Source organism: Sciurus vulgaris (genome assembly GCF_902686455.1).
Source record: "Sciurus vulgaris genome assembly, chromosome: 12".
NCBI lineage: Eukaryota > Metazoa > Chordata > Mammalia > Rodentia > Sciuridae > Sciurus > Sciurus vulgaris.
This window is the reverse complement of record NC_136473.1, coordinates 30,958,110-30,973,231: the sequence shown is the minus strand read 5'-3', so window position 1 is coordinate 30,973,231 and position 15,122 is coordinate 30,958,110. Positions and strand designations below refer to the sequence as shown.

Sequence of the window (15,122 nt, the reverse complement as noted above, 5' to 3'; positions counted from 1 at the left end):
CATACACACTTGTCCCCTTCCGGTCCATTCCCTGACTGGATATATTCAGGGGGATGAGAGTCAAGTTTGATCATGACTTAAATCCTTTTGTGACATATCATTCTTGAGACGACCACAATCCTCTACATGGCCTACACCTGGCCCTTGCTTACTTCTTCACCTTAATTTCTCCCAATACCCACTGCATTCTCTGAGCAATAAATTGAACTCCTTTTCTGTTTCCCTGCGGTCTCTGTCCCCTTTGGTCAGTTCTTTACTATTCATTCAGATCTCAGATGCACTCCACTTGCTCCAGGAGACCCACCTTGACCCTGGCCTGTCCCCCCACCTGTCCCATGCTCTGAGATCACCCAGTTTGGTAGTACTTCCGTCTCTCTTTAGTCGTCTGATTATTTCATCCACATTCTCTCCTCAGTCTCTCAGACATAAGAGGGCAAGGCTGGACTTGTTTATTTGCATGTCCCCAGCACACAGCATCCAGCTCAGTAAATATATTTGTGCTGTTGTGGTGAAACTGAGGTTGAACCTGATCTTGTTCTGTACATGGGAACCTTCACTGAACCATGCAGAGAGCTGGGAGGGAGCAGGGAGGTCACATTTAGGTTACAATGGTCAACAGCACTGGTTGTAACCAGCCTCACCCTGAGCCTGGGACACCCATCCTGCTGCCACCTGCACATTCTAGAACTTAGATGAGATTGGAAAATGACCTGGACCAAAGTGAGTCCCAGGCAGTTTCTGACAGGGAGACATGCTCCTGGTAAAAAAAATGTTTGCATGCACTGTCAGAAAAGTAAAAGGTGAGGCCCCCTGTTTCATTTCAATGAAGTTATTAACAGGAAGAGGTTCTGGGGTGTTGCTTAACCAGCTCTTTTTTGTCTACAGCTTGGACACACCTTCTAAGGCCATTCTTTCTTGTGACTTAACATGCTTTGTTGAATCTGAAGACCTAGCAAAAGAATGTAGAAGGTAAAATTATTTTTATAGTTTTGGGTATTTTATTGAAGTATGTGTTTGATGGTTTTCAGCAAATGTCAACTACCAGTTACTGCAGTTAATAGAAAATTCATCCCATTTTTATGTAATATAAATGGAGAGGTACTGATCTTACGTAAAATGAGAGAACACAAGTAACCACTGTATACTGATAGGTCTTAGAGAAATTAAAGATATAGGACACATAGAACCTGACACCTTGAAAGTAACTCCACCACTGGGTATCAGCTCTTAGACAAATATGTGGAAATAAGTCTTTAGTTGTACTGGTAAATGTCATTTGTTATTAAATGAAATTTTGTTTATGTTAGCCTGGAAAGAAATACCAGTGGAAATGTTGATATTCATGTGCTGCCAGGAGATCACTTTTATCTTCTGGAACCTGACAATGAAGACTTCATCAAGAACTACATAGCCAAGTGTCTAGAACTATAATTGCTTGCCAACTTGTAGGCTTTTTTCCTCTTGGCCTTACAATAGTCGTCTTGTTTATACAGATGTAGCTCAGAAGTTTTAGTCAGAGATTTGAAATCACACATTTTCTACTGTCAGGGTGATTTATTATATATGAATAAATGTATTTATCCATGAATTATTTATGTATCTTGTGATAAAAGGCAAACAGGTAAGAAATACTTCTGGCAGAGTTCTTTATCTTTGTATTAGAATTTCATTTGATGCTCATTTGTGCAAAGTTTGTCAACAAAATTCATGCTTGGTAAAGTATTATTTTTCCTTCAATTACTTTTTTTTCCAGTGCTGGGGACCAAAACCAGGGCCTTGTGCATGCCAGGCAAGTGTTCTGAAATATACCCTCCAGTCCTCCTCATTTATTTTAGTGGTGAAAATGGGTGACAGGGGAAATGATTGGAATTATTATCTGTGGACCCTGAACTCTGTCAGTTCCCAAACTGGTTCCTCTCATCAAGCCTAACTAATGCAGTCAGATCCCCTCCCCCAATTTCCTTATTTCTTTCACATCTTTACACCAAACTCCACTACCTAGGGTGACTGAGGTCATTTTCTTACAGCCCACACTGCTTAACATAACATTATATATTAAAATGCTAACTTTTAAAGCATCTACTTGTTTACAATCATATAACATGAGCTCATTCTTTCTTACTATTTTAAAATAATGTAGGTAGGATCTTAATAAATAAGATTAAGGAAGATGCACACAGGAAAATTTTCCAGAATTTACCCTCCCTTTTTAACAAAGTACAAATAACATAAAATTCATTATTAGAAGGAGGGATTTGAGTTGGAATTCACATAATAAACTTGGGCTAGAAACAACCACAAGCAAATTATGCTAAAGTGTTTATTATATACTATACCACCCTTTAATTTGATGCAATTTCCAGAGCCCCCTTACTAAAAGATTGGTACAAAAGTAATTTGGGCCAGGCACAGTGGCACATGCCTATAATTCCAGGGACTTGGAGGCTAAAGCAGGAGTATCACAAGTTTGAGGCCAGTCTCAGCAACTTAGCAGGCCCTGTCTCAAAATAAAAAATAAAAAGGGTTCAGTGGTTAAGTGCCACTGGGTTCAATTCCTGGTACAAAAAAGAGAGGCAGGGTGCTAGGGTTTGTGGCTCAGTGATAGAGTGCTTGACTAGCATGTATGAGGCCCTGGGTTTGATTCTCAGCACCACATATAAATAAATAAAATAAAAGGTCCATCAAAAACTAATAAAATATTTTGAAAAAGTAATTTGAATTTGTGAATATTAATTTAAAAAACACTTTAGTCAACACAGTTTGGATTTCAGGAGTCCCATGATGTAACAAATGCCAGGATTTGGGGGTGAGCTGCTTCTGCTGCTCCTCCAACTGGTGGAGGTAAAGTCCACTAGAGAAAAGCTCTGAGTTTCCAGGCCTTCGTTTACAAACAACCAGGCCTATCATTGCTAATGTCTTATCTTTGAAGGACTTAAGCCTTGACCTCATTATGGAAAACTTCTATCATTAGGCAAAACTTAGTAAAGATGAGAATCATTTTTGCTTTCCCAAAATTTACAGATAAGAAATCAATCTTGATTTTTTTAATTAAGTTTTTTCAAGGTAACTGTAGATCCCCAGGTAATTTTAGGAAATAATATAGAAATACTATAAAATGAATAAAGTATGCTATATTCATGAGCGAATATGCTACAATAAGACCCATTATGCTGTATAATTACTATGCACTAATAAAAAATTCTCCTATTAACACTGTGCAAATAGTAAATATTACAACCAGAATATTGACAGTGCAACAGTCAAGAGACAGAACTTCTAGCACTATAGGACCCTCGTTCTCTCTGGAAAACACAATTCTTTTTTTAAAATATTTTATTTTAGTTGTAGATGAACACAATGCCTTTATTTATTTATTTTTATGTGGTTCTGAGAATTGAACCCAGTGCCTAACACATGCTAGGCCAAGTGTTCACTGAGCCACAACCCCAACCCCTGGAAACAATTCTATCCTTTATATCTATAATTTGCCACTTCAAGAATTTCACCTAAATAGAATCATACAGTACATAACATTTTGGTATTACTCAGCTTAATTCCCTGGAAATTCATCTAGTGGATCAAGAGGCTTTTGCTTTGTTTTGTTCATTAGGTAAAATGAAGCCAATCTATCCATCTGGTAATTTCATATCAAACCTGAACTCTTTTTTTGGAGGGTTTTTTGTTTGTTTTTTGTTTTGTTTTGTTTTGTTTTTGTGGTGCTGGATGGAACCCAGGGCTTCACACATGCTAGATAAGCACTCCACCACTGAGCTCTATCCTGATCCCCCAAACCTAAACTCATGCAGGAAACAGGTACATTCTTTTGAGGGATGTTTTTTCTGTGGAATCTCAAACAGGTTTTCTTTTTTCTCTTTCCTTACAGTACTGAGGATCAAACCCAGGGCCTGGCACATTCTAGGCAATGCTCTACCACTGAGCTATAGCCCCAGTCCTTTTTTATTTTTTGCGACAGGATCTCACTAAATTGCCCAGGCTGATCTCAAACTTGTGATCCTCCTGCCTTAGCTTCCTGAGTTCAAGCATGTGTCACTATATGCAGCTTTCAAAGAACCTATGATCTGGGAAGAAAGGCTGAGTTGGGTCAGGACTTCACATTTTCACTGTAACAAAACTGAACCCAAGGGGCACAGAAGGAGTACAGTGGACCATTAGATACATTTAGTTTGATTCTCTTATGTTTTAAAGGTAAACATTTAATATTTCCACAGTGGCTTTTTTCCTTCTTTGAGGAGCTAGAGACAGACTTATAAATTTCTTCCTTCCTGGTTTGTTTGTGGTACTGGGGATGGGACCTTAGACTTCATGCACACCAGGCAACTGTTCTACCACTGAGCCACTCCCTGGAGCCCCACAAGGCTAGCCTCGAACTTGTAATCCTACTGCCTCAGCCTCCTAAGAAGCTAAGATTACAGATGTGCACCCTGTACCCGGCTGCTGTTGATTCTTAATAAACTGTTTTTATTACCCCAGTAGTACTCACTCATTATAGAGAACAGATTTGTCAAAAGAGCAAATAATCAAAGTTTTGGTATACAGGTAGGGCAGTAGCTCAAATGGTAGAGTGCTTGCCTAGCATGCCTTGAACCAACACTGCAGGGGGCGGGGGATGTTTTGGTATATGTACTACCAGAGCAATGATTTTTTAAAAGAACCTCTAAAGTCACTTGGTTTAAGCCAGTGAAATTTAGTTAACTGTGCATTTTCACCATGCTCCTAAGTATTACAATTCCTGCTAATAGCAAAAAAAAAAAAAAAAAAAAAAAAAGAAAAGAAAAAAAAAGTCCATGGTCCACAGTGTTAACTGTGCATTTCCCACTAAAGGTCAGGTCAAGATACCATTATGAAGCCTTCAGAAGGAGCACATTCTCATCTGCTGCGCTCTAAATTCCATATTTTTCGATCAAATCTTTTGCTTTAGAAATATAGGCACTCATGGCATTCTCCTTCGACAATCCTAGAAAGACACAAATGGATCACGTCGTTAGTCAATGTGGTGGTGAGTAAGAAGCTTGACTTGAAATTTGTTTAAGAATTAAAACCTTTTTGGAGGCTCCATGCTTCCCACTTCGCCCTGCCTTTTGCATCCAATAGTACTGGACATGCTGCCAAAAGAAGGAGAGAGAGATTTTCAAGTTGACTTCTTACTGTGCACTTTCACAAATACTCTTTAAACCAAGTATGTCCTTATTTTTTAAGAGGATAATATAATACCAATATTAATGTCTCCAATGACAGCTTGCTTGTAAAGGCCATAGAGCTCCTTCAGTTCTTCATCCTCCGGTCTTGTTTTCAGCTTCCTCACATCTTCTGTGGCCCTGTCAAAATCTGCCTAAAGTCAAATAATAAAAAGTAACACAAAAAGCAAAACAAAAGGCACACAGTGCATGTGCTACTGTTAGGAAGGTTCACTGCACTTTGTGGGTGTTGACCAACAAGGAATGAAACTCAGAGAAGAGGAAGGGGAGGGGATCAAACAGAAAAAAACTATTACTGCTCAGGTTCCACAAGAATTTTCCTAATTTATTGGGACACATAGACACCTTTCTTGGAAATTACCTGATACATAAACAAAGTATGGATAACTAAATAAAATTCATGACACTGAAAAGGATCCATTTATGTATTTTAAAGGGCATCACACTCAATGCAGCTTTCTGGATCATCCTGTGAACACCAACTTCCTCTTCCATGAAATGACACTAACTCTCACAGTGCCCACACCCTTCAATGTCAGTGGATTTCTTCCTATCTAGTGCATTAACTAGTTTCTGAGTATAGTCAATATCATTGATTTCGTTGGATTGCTTCTATAGTTTCAACACAGAGACCAAAAACTGTAAGACTTAATATCAACTAATGTCCAGAAAAGAGAAGTTCTTCAAGCAACTTAGACCTGATTAGCAAAACTGAACATACAAATACACTGAAGTGGGAAACGCTGTCTGCACCTTCCTGAATTCTCTCCAAAAACCCCAGTCTCTCTGTGTGAATCAGCTTTCTGTCACTATCACACACTCACTGAATTATAAAGAGGAAAGGTTTATTGTGGTCCACAGTTCTGGATGTTTAAGTCCACAAGTGACTGACTCCATGGCTTTGGCTCTGTGGCAAGATAATCGTGGCAGCAGTGTGTGGTGAAGCAAAACCACTTTACTCATGTCTGGAAACAAAAGAGAGCATGGGAGAAGGGGCAAGGCTCACAGTCCACTTCAAGATCATGTCCCCAGTGACTTAGAGCCCTCCCACTGGCCTCTACCTCTTTTTTAAAAGTTTTTACCATCTTCCAATAGTGCCATGCTGGGGACAGATCCTATACCACAAGGACCTCTGGGGTATATTCCCTATCCAAACTACAGCATGCATTCCCTACCTCCCAAGGGTCTTAGACTGTGATGGCAGTTGCTCTCTTGATGAATTCCACTCAGGGAGGAAGTACAGCTCTGCCTGCCCTGGAGTCTGAGCACTCCTGGACACTTCATCTCTCTCCCCTTTCGACCTCTTGGATGATTGTTTTCCTTATTAGAATTTCTTATTCTTTTTTTCTTTTTAATTAACTGTATCTACCTTCTGGCATTTGCTTTAAGTTGGGGGAACAAGAATCGTCAGTAGCCTGGGTATCAAACTAGGGAAGGTGAACATGGCATCCCAGCCCTGCCCTCATCTGTCCTATATTTTTCCCCTGGTGCCAGTATTTCCTTTTGGTCCAAATGCCTGGTAGAGAAAGTGAAGAGACAGCCCTATTGTAACCTTAGAAGCCTATGAGCTTAGCAGTGTTGCTGGGCAAAGCCAGTCCCAAAGACAGGACAGTAGCACAGCCAGGATTGTTGCTTTGTGATGAACATGAGTCATCTCTAAATTGGAGACTAGGATCTTCAGCCTAAATAACCTTGAAAATGGCCCTGTTTCCTAACAAATTTCTATAGGAGACTAAGAAGGATGTGTGCTTGTGAGAAAGTTGCCTTGCCCTTCAAGGAACTCAGCTGCTACTCACATAATATCATGGTTAAGTTCAGTGTTATTACTGAAGAGTTGTGGTACCTTGGGCAAGTTACTATCCTGTGTCTGTTTCTTCACCTGGAATATGAGAAAATAACAACACTTTTGTTAAGAGAACTTAAATAATGTGATTTAATAATGTAATGTAAGTACATGTAACATACTTAAGAGAATGGCTGGTGTACGGTGATTATTCAGTAAGGGTCAGCTATTATTAGTTGTATTAAAAGACTCTCTGGAAGAGTGGGTAGAAAAAGTCACTCTTAAAAAAAGCACAATTATGAGGACACAAAAAACACTTTTAGTTTATCTTTTAACAAAGAACACAAAAATATTTCAGAATGCTCAGCTTTGAAAGCTATGTAGAAAAAAATCAGACTAGAAATATATTAAATAGGTAGACAGTAATTGCCTCTGATTATTGGTAGGTTTCCTAGGTTTTTAAAACTTCTCTACTCTACAAAGTTTTCATAATGTGCATATAGTCCGTGTGCAAGGAAAACAAAACAAATGCTGCACGAGTGACCAGGGCTCCCCAGGACAAGCCAGCCAGGTGACTGAGGGGGAAAGGTGCAGGGATGCTTCTCTTCAGGTGTATCAGCATCTCAAGGGTTCTGTGCTATGAAGCTTCATGCCTTTCTCCAGTGACACCAACTCAATTCTTTACGGCCAACCAAACCTTGATTAATATTCTAATGTTTCTGAAAAATCATGCAAGCCCCCCGCCCTGCCTTGCAGGAAGGAGTTTATGGGAAGTTATTCTTCATATTCTTGGGGCTGCAGAAGCACAAAAAGATCTAATGAACATCTTGGACCCCCTCCACACTGACCCTGACACACTGTCCCATGCCATTCCAGCAGTCCCCATTTGTCCCTCCTCCCTCCCCAGGTAGGGAACCCTGCTCTAGAGCAGCACCCAGCATTCCTTTCTGTCCAGTCTGCCTTCCCTGGCACCTCTATTTGATCTGTTCCTACTTTAGTGCGCTGTTCCACTGTCCCTTCCACCATGACACCTCTTCCTCCCCAACCACAGTGAGCAGCAGTGGAAATAATACTGGCCTTGCGTGGCATACTTAGATTTCTACTCTACCTTTGAGGCACATTGCTGTGGGACTCTGCAAGAGAAAAAGCTCCTCTGAGGTGCAGCTTCACAGGAAAAAAAAGATACTATAGGTTGGACATCCATAATCCAAAAATCTGAAATCCGAAAAGCTCCCAGGTTGAACTTTTGGAGTGCCAATAGATAAATTTCATACCATGAAAATTTCACACCGCAAGCACATTCAAAACACAGGTGCACTAAAAATACATAAAATGACCTCTAGGCTATCAAGGTATATTTACATATATAAAACATACATGGGTTTCATGTTTAGACTTGAATCCCATCCCCAAGATATCTCATTCTGTATGTTGAAATATTCCAAAATCTGAAATGCTTTTGGTCCCAGTAGTTCTGATAAGGGAAACCCAACTTGTGTGAGTCTCAGCTGGAAGGTTCGAGGACTCAATTCAATTAGGACTATAAATATTCTTGATTTGATTCCGTGGACTCTTCCCTCCCAGAGCTCATCACAGGTGCCATGCTAATCCACAGGGCACTGAACACCTAGGATGGGCCTGGCCTGTGCTAGGCAGGCAGGGATGAGCAGGGAAGTCTGACTGAAGGAGCTCAGGATCGAGGGAGACCTGCACATCAGCAGTGACCCTGTGAGACCTGCTACAGAGGAGAGGCAGCGCTGCTCTGGGACCGGAGGAGGGAGGGGCAGCCCAGAGGGGATGGTGGGTGAGAAGCCTTCCCAGAGGGATGAGCCTGGGGAAAGGTGGTTAGTGTTTGTTGAGTGGACAGGGGCAACAAAGTTTCTCCAGGCAGCATGGACAGAATTTACCAGGGCTCAACACAAAGGTTGGGTGGAATTCTTTAGTTTCCTCCTTCACATACACATAATGGAGCGCAGGCATAAACACACACCTTGGTGGCCACAGCCGAGAGCCTTACAGACTGCCCTCAGGTGGCAGAGGCAGGTGTGAGTCTGGTACATACATCCTTGTTAAATGAGTCAATGAGTGACTGGATATTGAAAAGGTCAGAAAGTTATAAAGATGAGACACAGCTTTCTGCAGCCGAAGCACATAGGTATCTCACATGTGACCTTGATAAAGCCATTTTGAGCCATTCATTCCCATTGAGCAACTGAATCAGGTAGATGAGAACTCCTCACAGTCAAGGTACTTCACTGATCTTAATCAGTGGTTAGTTATTAGCTCAATGTAAAATCATGAATCCCTCTAGACTTGAAAAGATGCGCCTTCTTGAAGGAGCAGTTTTGCTACTTTAGCTTCACCATGTAGGAAAGAAATATGCCCAGTTAAGATGACTTCAATCATCCTAAAACTGTGCTGAGGGAGTAAACACACTGTAATTTAAAAATAAAACTGGGGGATCGTAGCTGAGTTAGGAATTCTATTTGTCTTGTTGCTTCCAGGAGTGAGTGCCAGTTGTGTTTATTCTAGCATAAAACACAGAAGATTGTACTTGCTTGCCCTGTACTTGCTCCCCTTCCTCTCACTTCTACTGAATGAGTCCCATGTAGCATCTTGGAGCAACACAAGTACCAATGCAATGGCTGCCATAATGCCAGTTAGGTTATGAAGGTTTAAATATATCAGCCGGCTATTGGTCTTTTAAGTTACTTTTAATTTTTTATTAGTACTTTAAGAGTTTTATTTTAAAATAATTTTAGATTCAGGTAAAAGTTATAAAAATGGTAAGATTTCAGTGTACCCTGTACTTGACTTCCCCACTGGGTGTTTTAAATAGAATTTTTCTCTGAGTATTCAAGGGCATTGTTAGTAGGTAACATTATGGTGGGTACTATTAATACTTCTTAGTCTGTTCCTTTAAATCCTTACTGAAAATATTTTTAAAGCTAAAGAAATAAAACATTATAGAAATAAGAAAAATAAACCAGCAACAACAATGGCAAAAAACCAAAGTACTAAGCTAAACAGCAACCATTCAGATCTTTTGATTTGAAGAAAGTTTTGATTATTTGGGAAACAGTTCAGTATGAATTAATTATCTAACAAGCTTATTCTTACTGGACATTTACCCTCCACCAGGCACTGTTTGAAATGCTGTACTTCTGCTCACTTAACAGTTATTTGTTCTCCCTTTCTAAATGAGATGACTGAGGCACAGAGATTAAAATCTGTTGCAGGCATAAAGAGGGTGACAGGGCATGGGTGTGAGCCTCTGTGACTCTGGAGGGTGTCCTTTACGCACCTATAACATCTTGCCTGAAGAAATGGTTAAAAAAAAAATAGCTGCGCCTATCTGTGAAATTTTATGCACGTAAACAATTGCACTTTAGAAGGACATTAATGGTAAGAAAATGCTCAAAATATAGTAGTAAGTACAGGAACAAAATTGCATACACACAATAACATCATAAGTGTGTGCATTTCAGGCACATATAGGTGCACTTACAATCATATGCACATGGAAAAATACAAAGAAGTCACCTGTCTTTGGCAGAGATTATCGCCGGGGTGAAGGAGTTCCTGATGATGCTTATTTATTCTATTTGCTCCCTTTCCCAAAGTTTTCCACTTCAGAAACATCAATAAAACAGTATTTTAAAGTTAGAGCCTCACAGAGCTCAGCTGTTCAGAGAGACACTAGCCTATGAGAACCCAAGAAGGTTCCAATGTGAAGGTCTCCCTCCGTGGATGTCACCTCCTTCCCAGAGACCCAGAGTGGCTGGGGGAGAGCCCGCTAGCGCTGCCAGAGGCCTGTGCCTACTTTTCCGCTCAGGGTAGTTCAACCAGTGTCTGGGGTCCAGAATGGTTGTCGTCGAGAGCCTGGCTTGTCATCAACAGGTGGCAAGGTGCAGTCTACGCTGCAATAAGATGGCGCTGGGGCAGGTATGGGAGTGACAACAGGGTCGCTGTCCAGCGCTCCCGGGGAGGACAGCAGGCATACCTCTTTAGCGCCCCATTTGAGCGCTTCCCTCTAAGAGCATCCCCATCCCCACCCCGCAAGGCCTCCCTATGCCCCGTGTTACCTGCAGGGACATAGTGACAAAGGCAGGGATGCTGCTGCTCTCTGGGCGCTCGGTGCCTGGTGTGTGCTGGGCCGCTCCTTACAGGACAGCTCTCCTCCGGCGGCCGCTCCCATTGGCCGCGCTCGGGTCCCGGCAGCTCCCTTGGGTCCAGGTGCTGAGGGCGGGGCTGGGCAGTGAACGGCGCTGTCCCACCCAGACGGGAGACCGCGCCTCTTTGCTGCCATCTTAGCTGCACTGGCCAGGAAGAGAGGACACTCAAGAAAGTTCCTCTAGCCGCTGGCTCGCACTTTTACTCTCAAAAGTTGTTTCCAGGAAACACACGGAGGCTCCTCCAGGGCGCGGACCTCAGGATTCCTTCTTGATGGATACCTCTCTCCTCACAATGTCTAGAAACCTGGGCTGTGGGTGGAGATTATTTCCAGTCTCTCATGTCTCCCCCAGCCACTCGCGTTCTCTCTGGGCACTGTTCATCACGAATGTAAAAGGACTGGGGTTTTGCCCACAGGCTGCAAAACCCCAGCTTCCTCTTAATTATAGCAAAGGAAAAGGACTGCACGCCTGTTCAGCTTGACCCAGTTTTCCAGGAAGCAAAACCAAAGCTGTTTCAAGTCTGCAGACATTCTGGATGAGGTTGTGAGTCTCTTTTCATCTCATTTCCAGAACACTGGAAACACATTCCCAGGTCACATGGGAGCTCATTTCCAATTCTTTTTTAAACAGCATTCATGGAGAAAGGCGACTGGAAGAAAACAAGCTCAGTGTGAAGAGAACTTCTGAGTTAGAAGGTAGAACAATGCAACCACAGAAGAAGAAAGGTCCCTCAACTTTTAAACTTGTCTTTGTATAAAACTGCGTTTTAAGTATTTTGCTTTTTCATGTGAACTTTTTCTTAGAAAAAAAAATTTGTGGTGAAACTAATGAATTTCCAAGTGAATGAACAAATTTTAGAGAAACATTCTGAGCAAGGTTTATGTGTATGGGTGTATGTGTTGGTGTCCTGAATGACAGGATTGCAGGGTGGGGGTTCCAGGCCAATGGCAGCTTCAGAACAGTGAGAGCTTTCTATTAGTCCAGTGTGGCGTCTGTGGAAAAGTGTCATTCTGTAACGTCAGTTGAGACATTTTGGCATTGCAGTCATTTCAAGAATGCAGGAGAAGAGCAGAAGGAAGTTACACTGCTCTGTTTGCTTAGTAAGTCTAGAATGTTCTTTTAAGATCTCTTTTCAAAGCACATTCTTTTTCTGAATGTTGTCCCATGATGTTAGGGGTGCAGGGAACTGGCATGCTGATCTCGGTTTTGCTATCCTGTAAGGCAATAAATAACCTGAGTCCAATCAGGCTCTTTTCTCCTTACTAACTTTATCTATGAATGTGCTGCCATGCTGTTCCCTAGAATTGCTAAGAGTGCATGAAACTCCTCCTATTCACATTGCCTCCATGGACGCAGATGTGCTTGGAGTGTCATGCGGTCCTAACTAGCAGAGCTCCCAATGGCTCAGACTCAAAAGTGTGTTCTATGATTTTGCAGCTCATCCTTGACTATTTTTAGTAACTGATTGAAAATAACCGATGATTGTTTATGTAACAAGGGTTGTTACAATAACCCACACAGAGCAAAGGTCAGAATGCCATAAAGAGAAACAAGAATCTGGCGTTCTATTCTGTCACATTCTTCTAGTGACAAACTTTCTTGCTGGGAATTTCCTTTATTTTGTCTAAGATTGTAAATAATGACACACTTAACACCCAGAATCTTAAACCATGGTTATATCATGGCAAGCATATAAATCTAACAATAGTCCAATTCTAGAATTAATATAAAAAGAAAGGTTTTTATGAACTTTATAAACTATTAAAAGTTTTTATAAGTTATGCAAAGACTTAACTGATATTTTATAAAGTAAAATAACAGCTCTCCTTAAAAAGTAAAACTGATCATGGAATACCAAATGCATAAGAGTTAAAGTGATCCCTGGAAGCCTATATTTGAGAAACATGAGAAAGACAATGTGGAAAAGAAACCAGTACACAAAATTTAATTTATATCATTTTTAGCCTGAATTTATGTGAAATAAATTAGAAGGGAATCCTGAATGGAAAATATTTGAGGTGAGTGGGTCATGGAAGACTTTTTTCTTTTTTTACTTTTTTGTTGTAATGTTTATGCTATACAAATGGAAGATAAAATTAACTTTTGAAATGTAGTTGTACATTTTAATAAACTTCTTGCGGAAATTGCATTGCTACTCTTAAAACACAAGCACTAAATTTATAGAGACTACATTTAATTTTTATAAACTTAATTCTGTTATGGTTGTCACTGTTCATTTTACCAAGCACTTACTATGTGCCAGGCACTGGGCTAAGCACCTTACAGAGGTCAACTCCTGTGATCCTCACAGTAGACACTCTTTTTATCACTTCATGGAGAAGGTTAATTTGCCTAGGGTCATATACTAGGATGAAGTTAGCATCAACCTAGACAGCCTCCAAAGTCATGTAATGCAAGGGCTGATAATTTCCAGTAGAGCAAATGCAAGCTCAGATGATATTCAAAGTATAAAACTGGAATCCTAGGGGTTCAAAACCATATATAAACTTCTTTCCATCACTCTAGTATTTCAATTAGAACTGTGTGTCTCTAGTTGTCTTTAGAAATGCATTGTATTTACAGTTTACCATCATAAATTACTGTTCCTTTTTATGAAACAAAAGCCTGTTGATATATTCAAACTCATTGTAACCTTGTTCTTTCTTATTATGATAATCATGTCATACTTTATGTAACCTGCAATAACTGTAACTTTTTTTTATATATACTAGGTATTTAACCCAGGGGCACTTTACCACTGAGCCACATCCCAGCAGTTTTTTTCTTCTTTTTAATGCTTAATCTTTATATATATGTTTCAGTTGTTGATGAACATTTATTTATTCATTTATATAAGGTGCTGAGAATAGAACCCAGTACCTCACACATGCTAGGCAAGCACTCTACCACTGAGCCACAACCCCAGCCCCCAGCCCTTTTTGTTTGTTATTTTTGAGACTGGGTCTCACTAAATTGTTTAGGGGCTCATTAAATTGCTAGGGTTGGCTTTGAATTTGTGATCCTCCTGCGTCCATGGGATTCCAGGTGGGCACAGCCACACCTGACCTGCAATAATCTTGACCAAAAGTAACACTCTTTTTGTTTTACTTTGTTAGGTACTACAGAGATGATGAAAATTGAAAATATAGAAGCTAGATCCAAAAAATGAGGAAGAAAACAAGAAGTGAACAGACTGAGAAAAGGAGGATAATATGGAAAAAAGGAAGAGGAAGAGGTCCCAAGTTAGGAAAAGAAAAAGGGACTGTGAAGGAGGAGACATTATGTCAAAACAACCTACCAACTTCTAAGTTGCTCAGAATAGATCAACAAATTTAGATTCCTGGCCTCTAACATGTTATTCAGCTCTATTACCAATTGTCCACGACTTTTCAGCGACTCCATTCATAACCATGTCTCCACTGGTTGGAACAGTCACAGCAGACCCTTGATGGGATATTCCGGACTGCTGTGGTTGAACTCAAAGCAAGCCTAATTCCCCTTGTCTTCCGGGGGATTCAAGAGTCGCTACATTATTGCCTATAACTTCCTGTTTTCCTCAACTCTCCAACTCCCCACTTATTTGGTTTTCACAGTGCTGGGCAGTCTGAAGGGATTCGATTGACAGTGGGGAAATGGGGCTGGGATTTTGCATCCTTAGAGCGAGAAGAGAGGGCTAAGGCTCCAACACGCTGGAAGGTGGAAACTGGGTTAGAAGGGAAAGGGTCCCCTGAGAGAACCACTCCTGGAACTATTGGCGGTACACTGGTCCCCTAAGGAGGCAGTCGAGATGGTGAATGGCAGTTACCGTGGCAACCTCACGGTCTCGCGAGACGGGATGTTGCACCTGCGCACTGCAGCTTAGAGCACTGCGCAGAACCTCCACCCCGGTCATATATTCAGAGCATTTTTTTGTTTTAAACGATGGGGCCACGTTCTGCCGCCCCCTCG

The 15,122-nt window shown here is 41.0% G+C and overlaps 2 protein-coding genes across 3 annotated transcripts; one reads left to right on the top strand and one right to left on the bottom strand.

Moving 5' to 3' along the window:
- The first annotated feature begins 781 nt into the window (after window positions 1-781).
- LOC306641341 (S-acyl fatty acid synthase thioesterase, medium chain-like) lies at window positions 782-3,294 on the top strand. The gene is made up of 2 exons (XM_079106454.1): window positions 782-969; window positions 1,308-3,294. The coding sequence occupies exons 1-2, from the start codon at window positions 824-826 to the stop codon at window positions 1,429-1,431; spliced, it is 270 nt and encodes an 89-aa protein (XP_078962580.1). The 5' UTR covers window positions 782-823; the 3' UTR covers window positions 1,432-3,294.
- A 1-nt stretch (window position 3,295) lies between these two features.
- ACBD7 (acyl-CoA binding domain containing 7) lies at window positions 3,296-11,821 on the bottom strand. 2 transcript variants are annotated; one of them, XM_079108212.1, is made up of 4 exons: window positions 11,085-11,821; window positions 5,233-5,336; window positions 5,061-5,123; window positions 3,296-4,975 (listed from the first exon to the last, which is right to left on the bottom strand). In XM_079108212.1, exons 1-4 carry the CDS (start codon window positions 11,306-11,308, stop codon window positions 4,902-4,904), a joined length of 465 nt encoding a protein of 154 aa, XP_078964338.1. In that variant the 5' UTR covers window positions 11,309-11,821; the 3' UTR covers window positions 3,296-4,901. The 2 variants fall into 2 exon arrangements, with proteins under 2 accessions (XP_078964338.1, XP_078964339.1); XM_079108213.1 differs by having other exon boundaries at window positions 5,233-5,350; window positions 11,085-11,211.
- Between the last annotated feature and the right edge of the window lie 3,301 nt (window positions 11,822-15,122).

Bases quoted from the DNA above. Each gene is read 5' to 3' on its own strand.
- LOC306641341 (XM_079106454.1), top strand. From the start codon at position 824: ATGAAGTTATTAACAGGAAGAGGTTCTGGGGTGTTGCTTAACCAGCTC. The intron at 970-1,307 runs GTAAAATTATTT...TGTTTATGTTAG, and splicing joins CTAGCAAAAGAATGTAGAAG to CCTGGAAAGAAATACCAGTG.
- ACBD7 (XM_079108212.1), bottom strand. From the start codon at position 11,308: ATGGCAGCAAAGAGGCGCGGTCTCCCGTCTGGGTGGGACAGCGCCGTT. The intron at 5,337-11,084 runs GTAACACGGGGC...AGATTTTGACAG, and splicing joins TTGTCACTATGTCCCTGCAG to GGCCACAGAAGATGTGAGGA. The intron at 4,976-5,060 runs GTTTTAATTCTT...GTGTCTTTCTAG, and splicing joins AGCATGGAGCCTCCAAAAAG to GATTGTCGAAGGAGAATGCC.